The sequence below is a fragment of the Perissodus microlepis genome, chromosome 13, assembly GCF_051167445.1.
Source record: "Perissodus microlepis isolate ML-2025 ecotype Zambia chromosome 13, ASM5116744v1, whole genome shotgun sequence".
NCBI classification, from domain to species: Eukaryota; Metazoa; Chordata; class Actinopteri; order Cichliformes; family Cichlidae; genus Perissodus; species Perissodus microlepis.
In genome coordinates this window covers 18949321-18969639 of record NC_140473.1, presented here as the reverse complement: position 1 = coordinate 18969639, position 20319 = coordinate 18949321, and the positions used below count along the sequence as shown (strand labels likewise).

Here is a 20319-nt window from a genome sequence, read left to right as displayed (position 1 = left end):
AGATTCTTGGGAAATAAATGATGCTACTGCTGTAGACTATATAGGAAAGATGGATGTAGCCATTGTGATGTTATGCATTAGCTTATATATGCCTTTTTGAAGCCTTTAGCTATTACCACCCTGTTTTTGTTTCTTCAGATTTTTCTTGTTCTGCCCTAAAAACACAAAAGAGCAAGTTGTGAATCACAGTCACACTACATGAAACTATATCCTAATAAAAAGAACAGTTTGCTTTATTAAACAATCCCGAAACAAATATAAAACCAACAGGAAAGTGTTTACTAAGGTTAGACTAAGTGAGCAGCAAGCTTGTTTGGGCATAGGTGTCAGTTCAATCAGTTTTTAAGCAACCAGAGCAGCTGCCCCCTGCTGGCTATTAGCAGAATGATTGAGAAACGTCACTCTTTCAGACTCAGAGGCAATGTCCTTTGTTTACATACCTTCTATGACTGGAACACCTTAAAAGACAAGGAAATATAAATCAGTTTGCAAACCACTGGCAACATGTGGTTGTAGGTAAATATGTGTATTCCCCCATCACTTCATGAGTGATTGATGGCTGCTACGAAGAGGGTGCTGCACAAAAAAACCTCTTTTAGACTGCTCTGCTCTCTAGCAGATTGCTGCATTTGCCTGTAGTTTACGTGGAAGATGCCAAGTTATCTGCAATCACTCGCAAGCTGCAATCACTGGCTGAGCAAGTATTGACTGGAAACCTGACAAACCAGAAACAGAGATATTTCTCCATTATGGACACGGACAGCTGGAGACGCATGGCCGAGCAGTCATCCTATTACACTTATTTGAAGTCTGCTTGAAGTCAAGGGCGCATTCACATGTGGTGCATTGTAATGTACATTGTCTCTGTGAATAAGTGTATGTGGTCAAAAAAAGCAGGCAAATGCAAATGTGCAACTTTTATTTTGAAGGCCAACAGTATCAGTTTCTTGTTTGAGTTCCACTTTTTACATTTCAGTGGGTGTTTGCAGGCAAGTTGACATCTTACATGCAAACAACGGATGACTCCTGCAACCTGCTTGTGACCAAAGCAGTCAGGAGGTTTTCAGTGCAGTACCAACTTTGTGACCCATTTCACCTCTGGTAACCACTCGCCAACTGTTCAGAAAATCTCGCTTTGCACTAAACATCTGTAGTTGACAACAGGGTTACTAGCTGGTCTCAGAGTGTGTGAATCTGTCTGTACAGTAAAGCCAACAGTTTGACTAATCCTATCAGAAAACGCACAAAAGCAAAATCTAGAAAAACAAGATGGTTTTTCATGGATTTAAAACTCAAACTATAACATTAGAGGTGCAGATGGGTACATCATTGCTGGAAGTTCAATTTTAGCTAACACAGAGATATAAAGATGGAAATAGTCTCGTATGATTCTCAGCAAAGAGGCTTATTTTTAAATGTCAAACATTTTATATCACTGGCATTAAACTTAAAACTTTAAATATGTGACCTCAGATAGCATTAAGACAGAAGGCTTAGGCCTTCCTGTGTAAAGTAGCAGTGAGGGATATTAAGATTTGGCTCCATGTCTGCTTTGAGAAAGAGACAAGATTCTATTGTAACTCCTTTAATAAGTTGTCATTAGTTTGTTCTATGATGCATGACTTATAAGCTTTGCAGATTTTATGGCTTTTTATTGTTTATTGTTGTAAAGTGGAGATGGCTATACACACGCTAACATATTGTTGGCTATCTAAAGACACTTGTTGTTCTCACATTGTGCAGACGAAGCTGTGATCACAATATCCTGTCGTTTTGCTGTATTCCATCATTTATGTTTCCCAAATCTCCAAGAAAATAGAGGGAAACGTGACAGTATCCTACAGAGGCTGACTCATGAAACTGAACTCATTGTTCTTTCTTGGCGACTCTGCGAGCCACTATCCGCTATCGCATCTTACCAGTGGCATCGGAAACAAAAAGACTCAAAAGTATCGATTTCTATTGGTGCCTTTAATCTTAAATGACAGGTCTCTGTGAGTGCCATTATCTCAAAGAAGCTACAATGAACTCCATTGATTAATTTTGTCTTTTGAAATAGTGGTCTTGAGTCCAGTAAGTATACTTCTTTTGTGCTGATACAGAGAATCGATATATGGCCCTTTGTAATATTGTACTGTTTTTTTTCCCTTCAGTCAACTTCTTCCTCCACTCAGATTTCATTGAGTCTTGGAAACGATGTAGTCAGATAAAAAAAAGTCTGTCAACAGAATGCACACTGGCATGTTCACAATAGAATCAATTTATTTCACTTACTCTTTCTTCTGATGCCATTTATGAGCATCATCTTTATCATACTGTCATCCTCCTACAGATTTTTGATGCCAAAAGATTTTAGATGTAAGTACACAGCGATGCAGTTGGAGCGTGGTAAACTATGCTGCAGTGCAGACCACTCCATTATACCTTGGAGAACTGGGAATTGGAGTAAAGGGACTGAGTTATATGAAAGGAGCTGTGCATTTGAGACCTTCAAGCTGATAAATTAAACCTTCATAAGTGGAGATTGACAGCTCAGCTGCCTTCTGTGCTTGGGGAATTCTTGAGGAAGTGCTGCAAAAACTATACCTGTGTCCCTGAGCTGCAGTGCAGGGTCAGCGCTGGAGGTGGCCACCTCAGCTAGGTGTAAAATCAGCCAGTAAATCACAGGCAAAACAGGACAGTGCTTTTGTGTGAGTCCTGTGTGTGTGTGTGTGACTGAGTGGAGAATGTGTGCAATCTTTCGCATTTCAATGCGCTTCATCCTGAGAGTCCCGTCTCCACAATGAATGCATGATCAGCCAGGAGATTATGTGCTTTCGGGTATCAGGGTACTTTGTGCGCTGCTGTATGTTTGTGCTTATTTTTATGCCAACATTTACGTGTGCATGTGTGTATTTTCGTGAGTGCGTGCAGGTCACCCTGAAGCTGCCAGACCAGATGTGCAGGAGTCTGGACTGTGTGGAGTGATGAGTGGCTCTCTAGCTGACTCTGCAGACTTGGAACAATGCACACAGGTCTCTCCAACTAATGAGCTCTCTATATAGACAGCATACAGAGAGAGGCTCAACTCTGCCTACAGTTTCAATCAGGGCCTCCATATCTGGCGAGCTGAGCTTTTTCTGCTTGTGCTGGCACTGGACCAAGGAACCTGATACAAAATGCAAATCAGCATCCAGTACCTGAGGTGGTTCCATTTAGTTTGTGTCACAAGGTGGAGAGTAACAGGTTCTTTGGATCAGGATGGAGTAGGCTAAGGAATGCATAAACAGCTAGGCTATTTTTGTCTAGACTTTCTAACACATAGGAATACACAGAGCCTTGCTTCCCCAGATTTTGTTGCAGAGCACTTTGTATAACTGGGACAGCAACCAAAATCTATTAAAAAAATTCAAATAACAAATTTCTAACAATAAAGTTTAAATGCTTCATTGAAACAACACTGTGTCACATTTATAAATCAGAGCGCAAGGACAAAAACGAATAATATGTTTCAACATTGCAAGCCTGTTGTATAGGAAAGTTCTGCTCCCCGATGGGCTTTTAAAACTGACTCCAACTAATATAGGTTACAGGGGCAGAGAATGACGCAGCGCCCCTTGGGGCAAGTGTCCAGACTTCTTACGGAGAAATGACTCTACATTATTCATTTCACCTCTAATGTCTTTGTTTTGCAACAGTGCCTGAAGCAGAGCAGTACCACTACCTTGACTCTGAGACTTCCAATGGGAAGCTTCTAGAAATATCTGATAAGCTCACTCGGTGCTTTGAAAAAAAAAAAAAAAAACAGCTAGAAAAGGATTTTTTGGTTTGCTGGAAATATGCAATAAAAAGTGCTGTGCCAACGGTGTCTTGTCATGATTAGAAGCAAGTAGGAAAAAAGCTTTATCATCACTACTAGCAGCATAATAAAACAGGACATGAGCTGAAATCTAGCCTTCCCAGTAATAAGCATGACTCTAATGAGACCGGGAATTGTGGGCTTTTAACCTTGAGTAAATGTTTTTACCTGCCTTGTAGTTTTTAACCTCAGGGGAAACAGCAGAAAACACCACATCACATGTTTTTTGGACTTCCAGGTACATTAAGACATATCCAAGGTAGGATTTTTTTGCACAACAGGCAGTTTAGAATGCAAATCTACTCTTATGCTAGAAATCATAGCCTGGTAGCAATGTCATAAAATATTCATTTTTTTTTTTTTTACAGGAATCCTATTCTGTGGTGCAAAATCCTCAGCTTCTGAGAGAGAAGTACAAAGATAGACTCACATACCCTACAGTCTTCCTCTGCCATATCATGTACCTGTCAGGGAAATTACAAAGATTCGTGAGCTCATGTCAAATTTTCAAACGCCTAACCTTTTTGTTTTAGGTTTGTGTTTCTGTGGCAGCACTAAATATATGAGATGCCCTCTAGTATCGTACAAGCTTTCCGTTTTGATCTATGAGGTTGTGATATAAGCTTTGGTTAATAATTGATGTCTGGAAGAATGTCTCTCTCCAGCTACTTTGTATGACTCAAAAATGACGTTCCTGAAAATAAGAAGGGGTCTTTTGCAGGATGAAAATGTTCACTTTATGAATCACTGATGCACTGTGTGGGAGTTCCTACCCCCTCCTTGCTACCTTATTATTGTGCAAAGTTCAGTGTTTTTAAGTTTGCCATGGCCTTTAGACTAGTAAGAAAAGGTTGAGATGACCTCATTAGTGGTTACTGGCTAGCACCTGGAGCTAGTAATGTGTGCCCTGAAGTTTATATCTGTATGCTAAACATCAAAAATGACCTTCTCATTTTCTCTTATGTGTCTCACCATGGTTAATTAATGTCAGGAGAAGGTGGTACCAGAAGACACCTGCTCTGCAAGGTGAAACATGAGAACAGCATGTTGCTTCCAAAGCTAAGCTGCTACCAAACGTGGTGTAATCCCCACTGAAGAGAAACAGCCAGCAGTCTGTTAGTTTAGTTTAGCATACAGACTGGAAGCAGCACTAAACAGCTATGTGTCTCTCTGCACCAAACAATGCATCTAAAAAAGGATTCTTGAAATGGAGTCTCGGGATACCTAAGAGCCTAAAGGTAGCTGAGAGGTCAGCAATATAAACAGCTAAAATCCTAATATTATACACAAATACAGATCATTTATGACAATTACGCCCAGATATGTTATCTTGGGGCCAAGAGACATTCTAATTTGAGCTGACATGAAATTACTGAAGGCCTGTTCCTGCTGCTGTGTAGCTTAGCATGTTAACCAGCTTGCTAGCTGGTATTTGATTGCCCCCCACCCATTCCACTAGACTAAAGTACAGGGTGGGCCATTTATATGGATACACCGTAATAACATGGGAATGGTTGGTGATATTAAAGTCCTGTTTGTGGCACATTAGTATATGTGAGGGGGCAAACTCCTCAAGATGGGTGGTGACCATGGTGGCCATTTAGAAGTCGGCCATCTTGGATACAACTTTTGTTTTTTCAATAGGAAGAGGGCCATGTGACACATCAAACTTATTGGTAATGTCACAAGAAAAACAATGGTGTGCTTCGTTTCAACATAACCTTATTCTTTCATAAGTTTCTCTTTGTTCAGAGCCATTGACATGTCGAAGAGGTTAACACGTGAGGAGCGGATCGAAATTGTGTTGATATCTGGTGAATGCAGTAACCGGGTCATTGCAGCAGATTTCAATGCAAGTCACCCTACGAGACCACACATCTCCCATGCTACAGTTAGCAAACTGCTTGCTAAGTTTCGTGAAACTGGTTCAGTGTTGGATTTGCCAAAATGTGGATGCAAGAAAACTGTCACTAATGAAGAAACATCAGTGGCTGTCCTAGCTTCATTCAGCAAGAGCCCACAGCGTAGCACTCGCCGCATGTCACTGGAGAGTGGCGTTAGTCGAACATCTCTTCGGCAGATATTAGCTACTCACAAATGGCACCCTTACAAACTCCAGCTACTGCAGCATCTCAACGAGGATGACCCAGATCGGCGCACAGAATTTGCAGAATGGGCAAAACAAAAACTGGAACAGGAACCTCAGTTCACACAGAAGATTTTATTCAGTGATGAGGCAAACTTTTATGTGAATGGTGAAGTTAACAAACAAAACCACCGTTATTGGTCTGACACTAACCCACATTGGATGGATCCCTCCAAGACTGTTGGAACAACAAAAGTGATGGTTTGGTGTGGTATATGGGGTACAACGATAGTGGGTCCATTCTTCATCAATGGAAACCTCAAGGCCACTGGATATTTGAAATTGCTACATGATGATGTGTTTCCCTCTTTGTGCACTGAAGCTGGCACGTTCCCTGAGTTTTTCCAGCAAGATGGTGCACCACCACATTATGGGTGCCAGGTCCGAGCATTCCTAGATGAACAGTTTCCTGGAAAGTGGATTGGTCATCGTGGGCCAGTTGAATGGCCCCGATCTGACCCCCTTAAACTTTTATCTTTGGCGTCATCTGAAGGCAATTGTCTATGGTGTGAAGATATGAGATGTGCAACACCTGAGACTACGGATACTGGATGCCTGTGCTGGCATTTCTCCTGCGGTGTTGCTATCAGTGTGTGAAGAGTGGGAGAAGAGGGTTGCATTGACAATCCAACACAATGGGCAGCACATTGAACACATTTTATAAGTGGTCAGAAACTTGTAAATAACTCATGAAAGAATAAAGTTACGTTGAAACCAAGCACACCATTGTTTTCCTTGTGATATTACCAATAAGTTTGATGTGTCACATGGCCCTCTTCCTGTTGAAAAAACAAAAGTTGTATCCAGGATGGCCGACTTCTAAATGGCCACCATGGTCACCACCCATCTTGAGGAGTTTGCCCCCTCACATATACTAATGTGCCACAAACAGGACTTTAATAATCACCAACCATTCCCATGTTATTACGGTGTATCCATATAAATGGCCCACCCTGTACTGTTAATTTTGCTGTGACCAACACCACTCATTGACAGCACAGAGCAGAATGAATGTAACTATAGATTTACTTGAGTAGTTTACTAGAGTATAGATGTAATGTAGTATATTTAGGTTTTCTCATGGCATGAATGGAAATATTGTACTTTGTACTTTAACAAATGAGACAAATTACATTATTATAGATCAAGCTACCCAGGAAGTCATTAAAAAGCCATCAACATCAAGTGCCATTCTACATAGTGAATATATTAACTTTAGATAGGGTTATACAAGTTGTGCACTGCTAGTAGATTTATAACTCAAGTAAACAAGCTTTTTTAAGAAAAGAAATTCGACTTTGTAAAACAAATAACCAAAACAGTGTTAGTTATGTGCAACTCATGTGCGGCATTTCTTTTCATGTATTAATCCTATCTTTGATGGGACAAAACACAACACATGAGCCTGACATCATTTTAGATCATTTACATTTTTTTTTACACTTATTTCCTATTAAATTCTCTGACAAAACACTGATGTCATCCTGTTCTTGTCCCTCTCATTATAACCCTATTAAAACAATCTGGAAATGTCCCTGATGAGGAATTTCCCCTAAGGAATCCCATACTTGAACATGTTATAGCTAATGTGTTTATTTGTATAAAAGCAAAAGAGAGTGAGAGACATGCTATCTCCTCCTAAGAAAGTCAAGTGAAATGACATTGTCTTGCCAAAAGAGGTATCAGATGAAACAAACTCCTTATGTGTCATTCTAGAGGTCATAGACAAACCGTGGATGTATTTCGTTGATTTAGAGGGCCTGTTGTCATGAGCCAATTTCCAAAAATAGAGCGTATCTTTTCTGCGTGTATTCATTTGTATATTAAATATATAATACCAGAAGCAGATAGATAGATAGATAGATAGATAGATAGATAGATAGATAGATAGATAGATAGATAGATAGATAGATAGATAGATAGACTATTCAAATCCTAGGAAACAGTTTGAATGCGAGCATATATAATTGATAATTACAAGTGTGTGTCACAGTTTGTGGTTCTGCAGCTGGAGGCTGATGAAAAGCTGATCAAAACCGTGACTCCCACTGTGTTGAAATTGTTTGCTTCACCCAGCTAAAGAATAGCGATCAAGCTTAGCTTAAACATTCTCTGAGAACACTTTCAAATGTTTATCTAGTTGGTGTATAAAAATCATGTGGTATTCTCTTACTTGAGAGCTTCTGTCCAGTTGTAAATTACCATGATGATGTCTAAATTAAGCAACAAAAAAAGAAAAAGACACATCACTTTAAGGAGGGGATGCTCACCAGGACGCCTGGACATCTGTCACTACAAAGTGAAGTGGACATGAAATACTTCTAAAAGTTTAATTACAAGCTACATCAGGAGAACTCCAGACCTGCTGTGCCAACATTTCAATATTTCTCTCAGATATTAATGTTTACAGCCAGCGTGCCCTCAACTACAGGTTCAGCTTTCTTTTACTTTTCCCACTTTCAGGTTTCTCAGACCACCTAAAGTCATCCCCCAGGACTCAAATTTGTTAATCTAATGGTGGGTTGAATCACCTAGACGGCAGTTTCCAAGGAATCCATTTTTATAAAAGACTAAAAAAAAAAAAAAAGACAGAAGGAAAAAAACCATGGGGCCATTGTCTGCAAACGTGCATGAATTTGCTATCTTAAAATGAACTTTTTCATAAAATGAACTCTCTTTTTCCTGCCTTTTTATGTAGTGTACCACATAAAGATGACATTTGTTAAAGGCTATACACTCACGCAGAGAGAACTCTCATTCATTGCTAACATTTCCTTTAACTCCAACAGGCAGGTCCGCAAAAACATAATTTAAAAGATATTTCATTTCTGAAAATGGATGCATATTCTATTGAAACGGGATATTAGGCTTATACATAATGTGATCTTTGGCTGGGTTTTGTTCCAAAATAACCTGGGGAGGACACCTTTGTCATCATGGCTGCAATAGTAAACGTGCACTATGGATCACTTACGGTAAAAAATTCTTTACATTTCAAAGACTACACTGACAGTCAGCACAGAAGCAAATTACTGAGTCCGTGTCTAAAGCACATCTTATCCAGAAATAACTCTAGGTGTTGTTAATTACATTGTTTTTTTTACTAGCAGACCTGAATGTAAACACATTTTCACTGTACAAGAAATGATGCAGTCAATAATGAACGCCTTCAATATTGCACAGTTGCTATCCTCCTTGATCAGTTCCTGAATACTAATTAGCACCTGCATTATCTTTTAATATTTAGTGCCTCCATAGTGTAGTAGTTTACACATTCGCCTAACATTCGTCTAACAAGCAAAAGATTCTCCCATGTTTCCTATGGGAGGAAACATAAATCCCTTCTGATGTGAAAATCAGTCAAATCAAAAACATGTGGAGCTACCTGCTGCGGTGACCCCTTGTGAATAAGGGAGCAGCTGGAAGCAGCTCTGTTGTCTTTTTAAAGTTTGTGGTTATTCAAGTCCTTCTAAGTACTTCAAGTTTGGACCTGTAATGTTAAAATATTCAAAATAATGCAGGATTCTCCAACAAAAAATGAATGCAATGATAAAGCAGGTAAACATTCACTCAGTACATTTGTCTCACACTGTAAAAATACCTTTACTACCCAAACCACTTATGAAAAAGTAGTCCAAGCTACATAATTGTTGATGTTATTCTTGTTTTTAATGTAAATTATTCTGCTCCTAGTCCTAACTGTAGCTTTCAGCTAAATTTCCTGAGACCAATAATGGGGTCAGATCAAACACACTGTAGTTAAGCAATAACATCAATGCATCTGGCTCTCTGGCAGGAGTAAAATGAGGAAAATCTATGCCCTGTAGCTCAAAACATTTATTTCTTAGCATTTCCTCAAACTGTGTGAAGAATGAACTCTTTCAGATGCAGATTAATGAGGCTTTTGTGATAATATTAGGCTGCTGTTGTTGTCCTGATCTCCAATAAGGCAGATTCTGCCCACTGAAGGTTAAGCAAAACATTAGGAAGAATGAAGATTAACATAATGGTGAAGAAGTATGATAATAGGGAAATCCAGCTCACTGATTACTAAATTTGTGCTGAATAACTAATGGTTTTAAATTAGACCTCATATGCAAGAACCGAAGGTCAGTTAATTAAAGCTGCACCCACCTTACCAGAAATAAGCAGAAACTAGACTTCAGTACACAAAGTATGCATGTGGTAGGTTTCTGTTACTTACACGTTCACAGCATTTTACACGCTGCTTCACTTCACTCACAGCAAAGCAGACACATCAAATCATATATTTGAACGATCCACTGAAAGGTTTGAGCTATCAATTGTACATAGCCTATAGAATTTCAGCGTTTCTTTCAGCGTTTTACCTTATCTCTCAATATTGTAATTGAAATCATTATTTGAAAAGCTGATTTTCTCTTCCTGGTGCCCCCGAGGTGTGTTCAGCATTAATTAAAGTGGATGTCTCAGGTGTCCGTCATCGAACTGAGCTCGGCTATTCCTACTGCAACACCTTATAGCGAGGCACGAGTTGCTGCATAACACGTCTGCACAGCAGCTACACTTTTTTTCACCCCTTCTCTTTTATTTTTAGATGATCACATTTTCATTATGTACATTGAATTACTGGATGCAAAAAAAGGTTATTTTTCTATGGCAACCGTGTGTGACTTTTGCCATATACAGATACTGTTGCTGCCACCCAACACTTTGCAGCACTGAAGGCAGATGTTACCTTTAAGTTTGAGCAGAAGGTTTTAGACAATGTTCTGTGCATGAGTAATGTCCTGACTGTCTTTGCTCCCTTTTTAAAGCTGTTATGAGGACTGGAGTAATAAGGACAGTTGTGAAGGTAAACCAGACGTCAACATGGAAAAGACTAATTTCAGAGATGCCCTATACAGTGCTCTCTTCTTCTTCTGCTGAATTCTATTTAATTAAAAACACAGACTAATCCAGCAACATAGATAGCTGTCACCTCTTTCCTTTGTGTGCTTCTCACACTGCCGGCTCACGAGTTCCCATCATAAAGGCAGGAGCTCAGGGAGCATAACGCAGTTTGTATTCAGTCAGTGTGACAGGCAGCAAAGCTGCAATCTTGTCTGTCGAAAGACAATGATTCCACTCAGCTGCCATGTTGTGCACACAAATGTGCTATACGACATCAGTCCCGAAATCTGTCACCTTGCAGTGAAATTTAAAGTCTGCGAACAAGTCTAAAAGATCCTCCGCAGATATTGTTTTTTTAATGCACAATTTTGTTTTTGCTCTCTTTCACACAAAGTTGGCTTGTACTTACCACAGTTTTCCTTTTTCTGAGACATCTACAATTTTTTTTTCTTACACTTCATCCTCCTACCGCGGCTTCAACAATGCGTAAAGAAAACAAGACTTGCAGCTCAGGGTTTAATGATTAGTTGGCTACTGGTTTATCCACAGAAAATGACTTTCTCCCTGTGACACAACTGCTTGTTTCATTTATATGAGCTAAAATCAAATGACCCCTGGGTTTGGGAGATTTTTTTGAGATCAAGCAAGTAATTTCAGAATGTCACCTTAGACTAAGATATTGTCATGGCCTCTTTTCACTATTTTCTGATTAAAACATTTTTGAATAATATGACTAAGTAATCAGTAAACGTAATAAATCTGCTAAAGTGGTGATGCTGAGGATAACTTTTTAGCATTATCTATCACAGAGACGTTACAAGCAAAACAAAAGGAGGAACTGCTTATCCACATCTGAACTAAGCAGATAGGCATTATGATCACTGCATTATTACTGTGAACTCGACAAAGGCAGAACAAGCACAGAAACACACATGTGTAAACTTGTGGAAGTGTCACTCACACACACACAAAAAAGAGACCAGTTTTTTCCATTTTTTAAAAGGTGTTCTGTATTGAAACAGTTGGACTTTGCTTGAGATTTTCATTACAGTCGAAAGTTGAGGTTTTTAGCCAGTGTTCTCTGTGATTGAAATTCTCAGTCAGCCATCAATCTGCATTATAGACTGGTTTCCCCTTGTCTGGTGGGGGCTAACTGAAACAGATTGAGACAGCTCTTGCTCACTGCATCACTAATGGCTGGCAATGAAAGACGTCTCTGTGCAGTTGACCCGTATGTGGAACAGGATCACGTCGCAGCTCAGAGCGATGGGGAGAACGCAGCTCAATATAGGGAGTCTCTTCGGCATCACTCACCAGTCAACAGCATCCTCATCCTATTGACTAAATGTTGCCCAGAAATAGAATCTAATCACAGAGTTTGGACAGGCTCTAGTTCTCCTAATGGTCCACCATTAGCTGACTGGAACAAAGCCCAAAGTATAGAGAAATATAACAATATATTTTTGCTGTATGCACTGCATGGCAATAATGGGATCGTTATTATTGCCGTGACACCTGCGCACTCTTCTGTACTCAACAGCAGAGATCAGAGATGTAGCAAGACTGATTACTCACTCACCTCTGCTTTGAATTCTTCTCATTATTTCCTGTTATTCAAGCCTCCATTAACCCCAAGAAAAGGCCACAGAAAACAGCAGGTAAATTTTGGGGAATATGCATTTTCTCCATTCAGCTGTATTGAATGGATAATACAGGAGCAAAGCCTAAGTGAAACTATTTCCAGCCCATTTTGCAGGCAGGCCACAGCCAGGACTTTACCTGCATGACATAATTGACAGTGAACACAGGCAATCTTGTTAATTGATTACTCAGACCTGCTAATGGAAAATGCAAAGCCTCATTGTATCTTCCATAAAGCTCCTGTCAGTAACATTTCCTCACAAAGACTGCCAGTGGCAGACCCACTAATGTTTCCAGACTTCCCCCCCAGGGACCCCATACATCACCTTTCAGGCTGTTTTGATTCTGTGCATAATTACCAAGATATAAGATGATTATTAAATCAAATGTTTTATAATGACATACTATCTGTCACACTGTTGATCAGAAATAAACTTAAGTTACACCCAGCCCCTATGCGTGTTTTTATTATTTTGTTGTTCCTTCTTTCTTCTTCTTCTTTTTTTTTTGTTTTAATCCAGGTTGAGATGATGATGCGGGGTATCGGCCCCGCTCCCCTCTTGTGCAGGATTCAGCCTCCAGCTCCTCCTCTGATGCATCGTTTGCATCAGTACTTGGGAGCACTTGTCCGCGCGCTGCTGCACCTCCTCACAGTACATTCAACCACTTTACCAGGTGATGACAGACACTCGCTCAAGACTAAAAAAATGATATGTTTTTAAGTAGGAATCAACGTAGAATGGAGACGCGCCTCGGTCACTGCCTTTTTATCATTTTCTCTGAGTGGATTTGGATCTTTACCCTAACTTCCATCCTGGGCGGAACAAAAGCGGAGGTAAGGTGCATTCCCTCTTGCCAGCTGCCGCTCATTTCCGCAGCATTTCCCCGGGAACTCTCGGCGCTGGATTTGACAAATTTTGGAGAGGCAACAGCTGAAGAGTTTCTTAGATTTACCGAGGGGTCGGTCACCCCCCGAAACGAAAGGCACTACGATGCAGAACTGACCGCGAGCGAAGAAAGTTCGTCCAAAGTACAGCCAGGGTTTGGGGGAAATATCTCAAGTTCTCCGCATAAAGGCGCCCCAAGCAGTAACCAGAAACTTTCCCAATCTGAAGTGTCTTCACGGGTGTCCTCCCCCTTTCTCAGCAATGTGACCGAGAATAACACAGACGATGGAGGAAATAAAATTGGTGATGTGACGGAAAACGAGGACAGGAATGTGACCAGTTGGAGACGTAGTGCGAGGAGCACAGAGACTTGGTCCGGATTCAGACCCGAGGGCGGGGAGGATGCTTCGGTTTCGGACCAGGAGGAGTTTCACCTCACAAGTTCGACATTTGCGCTCACCGAGGACACGGCTCATAACCAGGCGATGGTGCACTGGTCCGGACAAAACAGTAGCGTAAGTAATTAATGTGCTCCAGATTTACGCACGGACCTCTTTTTGACGCAGTGTGGTCATCATTCATCCACAGGTCTTACGTGGCAGTAAGACTCATTCAGATGTTTCATTTAGAGCACGAGTAACGCGATGAAAGATTAAAACTGAGAGCTTGCAGAATTTAAAGGAATCAGTCTCTGCCTTTCAACCTCTCCCTTGCTCTCCCTCTCTCTTTTTCTGTCTTGCGCACGCGCACATACACGTGCACGCACACCCTATTCATGCTGTTGTTTATTGATCGGCTGACTTGGCAGATATGGTAAAGAAAAAGAAAATAATGTTCTGTACACATAGTTTAAGGGGATTATGCCCCATTTGCTCTTTTGTGCGTGTTTCTCCCATTTAGTCACTCACAGCAGCTCATTTTGCTTTTCCCCGTTTTGGTCAGTCACTCATTTCTAAGTTCTCTGCATACATATGATTTGCAAGATTAAATCAATAAAACTATAATTCGCCTACCACCCATTATATAAGAATGGCTCAGATAAAGTATAGGAGGAAAGTTATAATAGCGTAATAATTAAGAATCAATATAATTACAATCATGCAAAGAACCTAAACCTGGAGTCCTTTAGACTAAAAGACAAATTAAGGATAAATGAAGCATGAAATAACATCATAATACAATGACATGCTAAAATAAGGACTTGGAGACAAATGGATTTACAGGTTGAAAGATAACAGAATGCTCAGTGGGGGTTATTCCCTGATATCCAGAGGGACATACTTTCTACAGTTTGGACAGATCCAATTTCCTTGGGTCTGATTGTGGTTCTGAACTTCAAACAACCTACATGGAGGATGTGAGTAAATGTAAAGACACTTAAAACAACAGGGAGCCTTGAGGATGGAAGCTGGTGAAACACCGTAGTGCTTTATAGACGAACAAGTTATTTAATATCTGTAAAATATATATGGAGCTATACCGAGTTCAGCTAAAACCAGATTCACTCAGTGTTCTCTTCTTCTTGTTCTGGTCAATATCACAAGCACCCGAATTTGAATGATTTGTAATTGACAAATCAAATTCTCAGCAAGACCACTGAAATACACAGTAGGCTTGTCTAGTCTACTGAGAATTAAGCACAAACTGGGTTTTTGATATGGCAATATTACTCAGCTGAGAGAATTCCTATTTTATGGTGTAATATAATGCTATGATCAAAGTCCAACACACTCTCACTAATGTCTTTTGCTTAGGCTTGAACTGTGGAAGCAGAGAGCTAAGATTTTTGGACAGTACATCTCTTGTGGCCCTGAGGCAAAGCAGAAGTATTTTTACCTTGCTTGTCTGTCATGAGTCTCACAAAGTTATTACTCATCAGACTTATTGTATCATTTGGCTGCACAGGTGTGCATAATTCTGTGTCATCAGCATAGCTGTGGAAAGTTCCTATTTGAATACATTACCTCAGTATTGCTCTGCTTTGACTTTAGGGCAGTTACACCTATTGGCTTTTTGCTCATAGTTCTGATAAGGATCCTCTCTCCTCTGTACATAAACACTAGTTAGGATGCCAGAGCCAACTAGTGGTTAGCCGAGTTTAGCAGTAAGCCTGGAAACGGGGGAAACTGTTTCCCCAGCTTATCCAAAAAGTAACTGGTATGATACATCTTGTCTACAACAAGAGCAGAATTTTTTTGCTTTGTGGGGTGACTAGAATGATTTCTTAACAGTTTCCTCCCAGTTTGTATTCATTATGCTAAGCTATAAGCCTCACAGCACACAGTTTTCTACCTCTTGCCAGGAAAGTAAATAAGCTTATCATCCATAATGCAGTATAGTTACAGTATAAGATGGGAAGTATCTTGGGGTACCAAAGATCCAAAAGTCATACAGTAATAAAAAGTGATTAAAGTGCTTTTTTGTGTATTTTTGTCTGCTTTTAATTAATAGTATTAGTTATACTCCAAAACCTATTATTGTATTAAGTCATTTTCAGCAGGATTTGGCACTATCGTCTTCACAGTTGCATGGCGAACTTTCTGCTTCAACAAATTTCCCCCTTATGCAGAATCTCACCTCGCCTACTCACAGTCTAATGTGTTTGTTTGTGTGTGTGTGTTACTTGCCACACCCTCTCCCCTTCTTTCTCTCTTTCTCCATGTGTGTAAGTGGAGGCCAGGTGGTCAGTAAGAAAACGTGTACATTTTCCAGCTGGTCTACTTTTTAAAATAAATCTATTTAAAGCAGTAATCTATTTCAAAATGAAGCCTTGTCCTAATTAAACATCTTTGCTTAATCTATTAACACTTACAGTTTAGTCATAAGGGCTTTAATCAGATTCCCTGGAAACAAGAAGACATTTAGTATCACACATCACAGGCCTAAGCAGTCTTGTCTTACAGGCTGAATAACACATTTTGTATTATTGACTGTCATACAAAGAAAGAAGAACTGTTTAGGGACCCATGTAACTCAGTTTGTATGGGAACCTGCTTTGAGAATTTACACAGTTATCACATTATATTTGTCGTCCATGACATTTTATTTTTAGCAATGCTCAAAAATGTAGATATTTGTTTGTTGTGCTTGTTTGAAAACTGAAATATAATAACTGATGAAGCAATACATCTAAAGAAATTCAGTCAGTTTGTACGGTTTGTGACACACATTGTCCGAGCTTGATGTCGACATGCCTTGATATCTAATTTTTCTGTCCAGTTCAGGCAGATGCTTTGCTATTTATTTGCTGAAGCCTAGTTGATGGATGGTGCCATTCATTTCTCATTTGTCCAATTATCACGGTTCACAAACAAAGCTGCAACATCATTTCAGCTTTTCAATCAACACAAAAAAACAGGCAAAATCAAAAGTAGTGCTCAGTCCATGCTGCTAATTCATGTGGTTGTTGTCTGTCACATTTAGCATTTCAATACCAAGGCTGCCTTCATTAGAGTTGAACAATTTAACTGTAGCGGTTAATTAGCAAGCTTCAAGGACTCTATTAAGAAGAAACTGCAATAAATTGAGATATATTTGAATGTTTGCTTCACGCTGAATTGTAGTGTAGCATTAAATAACTTTCAATGGTTTACCTGCATTAGATTATTTCAATAAACTCTTCAGCACTGGGTTTTTGAGTGGAGCCAAGGGCACAACGTGTTTTGCAGGAGGAATTATAACAGCTTAAATATCCACAGGTGGATAGTGTTTGATAAACCATATTTGCGTTAGACTTTGTCGCTCTTTATTTGAACAAACGAGGTGTGTGTATCTCCAACAGGCTGCTTCTTATAGTCTGCTTGCATCTTTTTCAGTGCACTGGGTCTCTTCCAACACGTCCTCCGGATAAACGATTGTGATCAATCTGTTGTTTCAGCCATCATAGCACAAGTCATCACCATTCCTGGCTTGAGACAGGGACGCTGGAGTAAGACTGTTATCTAATTTTCAGAATTTGCTTTAAAATAGAGCCTTTTAAAACATTAAACACATATTTCAAAGTTTCATTTTGTAGGTTATAAGGGTGCCTAAAGGTAGCGACTCTCTCATTTAACAGCTGTTTTCTAGGGGAGGACTGTCTCTTCTCCTCTGTTTAATAAAATAGAAAAAGCATCTTAGCTGAGAGCTTAGACAGAATTTTGGAATCTACAATATGGATGGAAAAATTGTGGGTAAGGCTTACAGCAAATATTTCAGGTCACTGGCTTATAGAACATGTATAAATTGGACAAAACGTATACATCCACAGAGCACAGGTAAACCAGCGATATATAAGGTAAATCAATGAAAACTTGCAGTTTTAGTCACACTATATAAAATACTTATTTTAAAAACATGCTTGCTGTAATTTATAATGGATCTTTTCATGGCAGCCATGTGGAAAATTAGACTGGAATTTTGGTGAGCAGTGTTGGTAAAAGTGCAAGACAGGTGACCAGAAGTTAATCAGGTAAATAATCCGGCATCATGAGTCCCCATCAACTAAACATTTAACTTCAAATGATGTGGAAAAATCACAAAAACAGTGCGACAGAGGCAGCACTGCAAATTACTTCTGCAGAATATTGCAAGATCGGGCTGTGTGGGTTGCACCCAATTTATTTAATGTTGAACGTTGTAATTTAGAGGGTATGATGTTCAGGTTGCGTGTTGTCCTTGTGTTCGAATGGCTTCATTCAGGTGCTCTAGTTTCCTCCCACAGTCCAAAGACTAGCAAGGTGAATCGGAAAGTCTAAATTGCCTGCAGGTGTGAAAGTGCTTGTCATTCTGTTTCCCCTGTGAGGCTGTCAAACCTGTCCCAGGTCTTACCCAGGTTACGCTGGGATACGATCCAGCATCACATGACCTTGAAAACATCTGTTCCGTTTTATTTTCACTTTATCCAGCTGTTACACAGAAGAAGAAGAATGCAGGATGCACATTGTGTTATTTGTTTTGTGAAGGAAAAAGTTAAAAGCAGAAAATTATTGATAGTGTTGTTAGTAGAAAACACATTTTTCCCCCACCCTTCCATATTTTCAAGGTCAGGATAGGGAAGAGTGCTACGACGTCCAGGAAAATTCTCAAACATTTTTGTCCAAAAGAATGCTTAAATTACTAGTAGATAGATAGAGAGGCTCCTAATACATCTCCCAGTCCTTGAGCTTTTTAGGGGTTAAGATATTTAACGTGGTTCATAACTATTTTATCATGGTCAAGCTTGAAGCCTTCTGTGCATGTAGTGTTGAATTTCTCTGTGCTTCTCTGCTTTGAGCAACCTCGAGGAGAAGCTTCGCAGTTCATGACAATCCATATTTTCAGCTTTCCCATTTTTGTAGAGGGCATCCTCCTCTTCATAGATCACGTTCTTGATAGCTTGGTGCGCAGCTTCTCCTCATCTGCCTCATTGAGTTTTTGGTGAATTGTCTCATCCGCTACTGCGAAACTGGAGGCTGGCCAGGTATGCAGTCAGTCACCAGTTTCATCCGAGTTTTTAGTCGTTTCTATGACTCACTGACTGAATCACAGATAAAATTTTGTCATTCTCCAGTTCCACTTTATGACTGTCTTCTGTGCCCTTGAAAGTCAATATGGGTAAGCATCACTACAGTATCTTTTTAACTGTAATGTTGCTGAGCTGAGTCTTTGTGTATGTTAGGTTTGGGCTATAAGAATGATGAGATAAGCAAGCCATTTGTGTATTCACAGTCAATACAAACATCTGACCTATAATTCACTTTTATATGTATATAAATCTCTGCTGTTACATGAAAAGCGTGAGTCTACCGCACCCCAACTACATAAACCTGAAAACGGAAGATAAGATTTAGGGTTACAGATATATTTAAGTTTGCCAGCACCTGTTTTTTTGAGGATAAATTATCAGTTAAAGATGTGGTTTCAGTCATACTACCAGTGTGAATAAAATGATGTGATTTCCCAAGATAATTAAGGAATCAAAAGCAAAATGTTGATGTTAGAGCACTATGGAGGTATGTAAATTAATACATCAAAATTAAGGCTGGAAACTTCATGCTAATAAAACAAACAAATAAATCTTGAGGGTGCTGAAAAACATGAAAGTCATATCTCTTTCCTTTCTAACTTCCAGGCCTCTTCTTCTCTGTTTTCCCATATATACCATCATCCCGGAGCCACAGCGAGAATACTGTGTTTGCCCAAAGTGCGATATTTTCACTACAAAGCTGGCCTTACTCAAAGAAAATGCTAATGTATCAGCATCGGGAATATGCAGGATAAAATTGGATGAAATAAGCAGTATATGGTGAAAAAAAACTGTTGTGTGGACCTGAAAAAACAGTCAAAAATAAGTGAGATATGCAAAGCGTTGGAAGGAAAGTAAATAATCATATTTACCAAGATGTTGCATTTTTGGTTTGATGTAAAGGACAGGAAAGGCACAGCAAACATACAATATGCCATGTTTTTAAGAAAATGAGCACACGGGTCAGAAAAAATTCAGAGGTCTTTGGACCTTATCCAAAGTTAGCTCATCATTAATAAATGTAATAAAGCAAAAATAATGCTGTCATTATTTCTTTCTTTAAATCTATACTCATATAAGTCAATGCTAAATTAAATCTTAATGAATAAACAGTGACATGAAAGGGATTTATGACTTCACATCTCCCTGTTGATCAGTTTGACACAATTTCCTGTCCCACTTCTATCAAATGCCATATTGAAGTAATTACAAAAGAAAGTGCAGCTTTCTCTGCAGCAAACTCTAATCTGGATCATATTGCTGCTGTTTTGCCATTTTTATTTGTGCTGGGTTCCAAAACTAGTCCGGTCATTAACACCTTTCCACTATTTTATCTCGCCTATGTAAATTCTGTCTCTTCAGCAAAGCATCACAAACAGCAAACAGCCTGTTAACATGCTCAGACATCCTCAGACAGCCCACTGACCGACGCAGCCAGAACGGACCTCCA

The 20319-nt window shown here is 39.5% G+C and overlaps 1 protein-coding gene across 1 annotated transcript in view; it reads left to right on the top strand.

Annotated features, from left to right (window-relative positions):
* The first annotated feature begins 13091 nt into the window (after window positions 1-13091).
* LOC146375044 (VPS10 domain-containing receptor SorCS1-like) overlaps window positions 13092-20319 on the top strand; it is a 48985-nt gene continuing 41757 nt past the window's right edge. Inside the window, exon 1 of the mRNA XM_084947755.1 lies at window positions 13092-13899. Within this exon, the coding sequence (XP_084803881.1) occupies window positions 13210-13899 (690 nt within the window). The 5' untranslated portion in view covers window positions 13092-13209. The remainder of the gene's footprint in view (window positions 13900-20319) is intronic.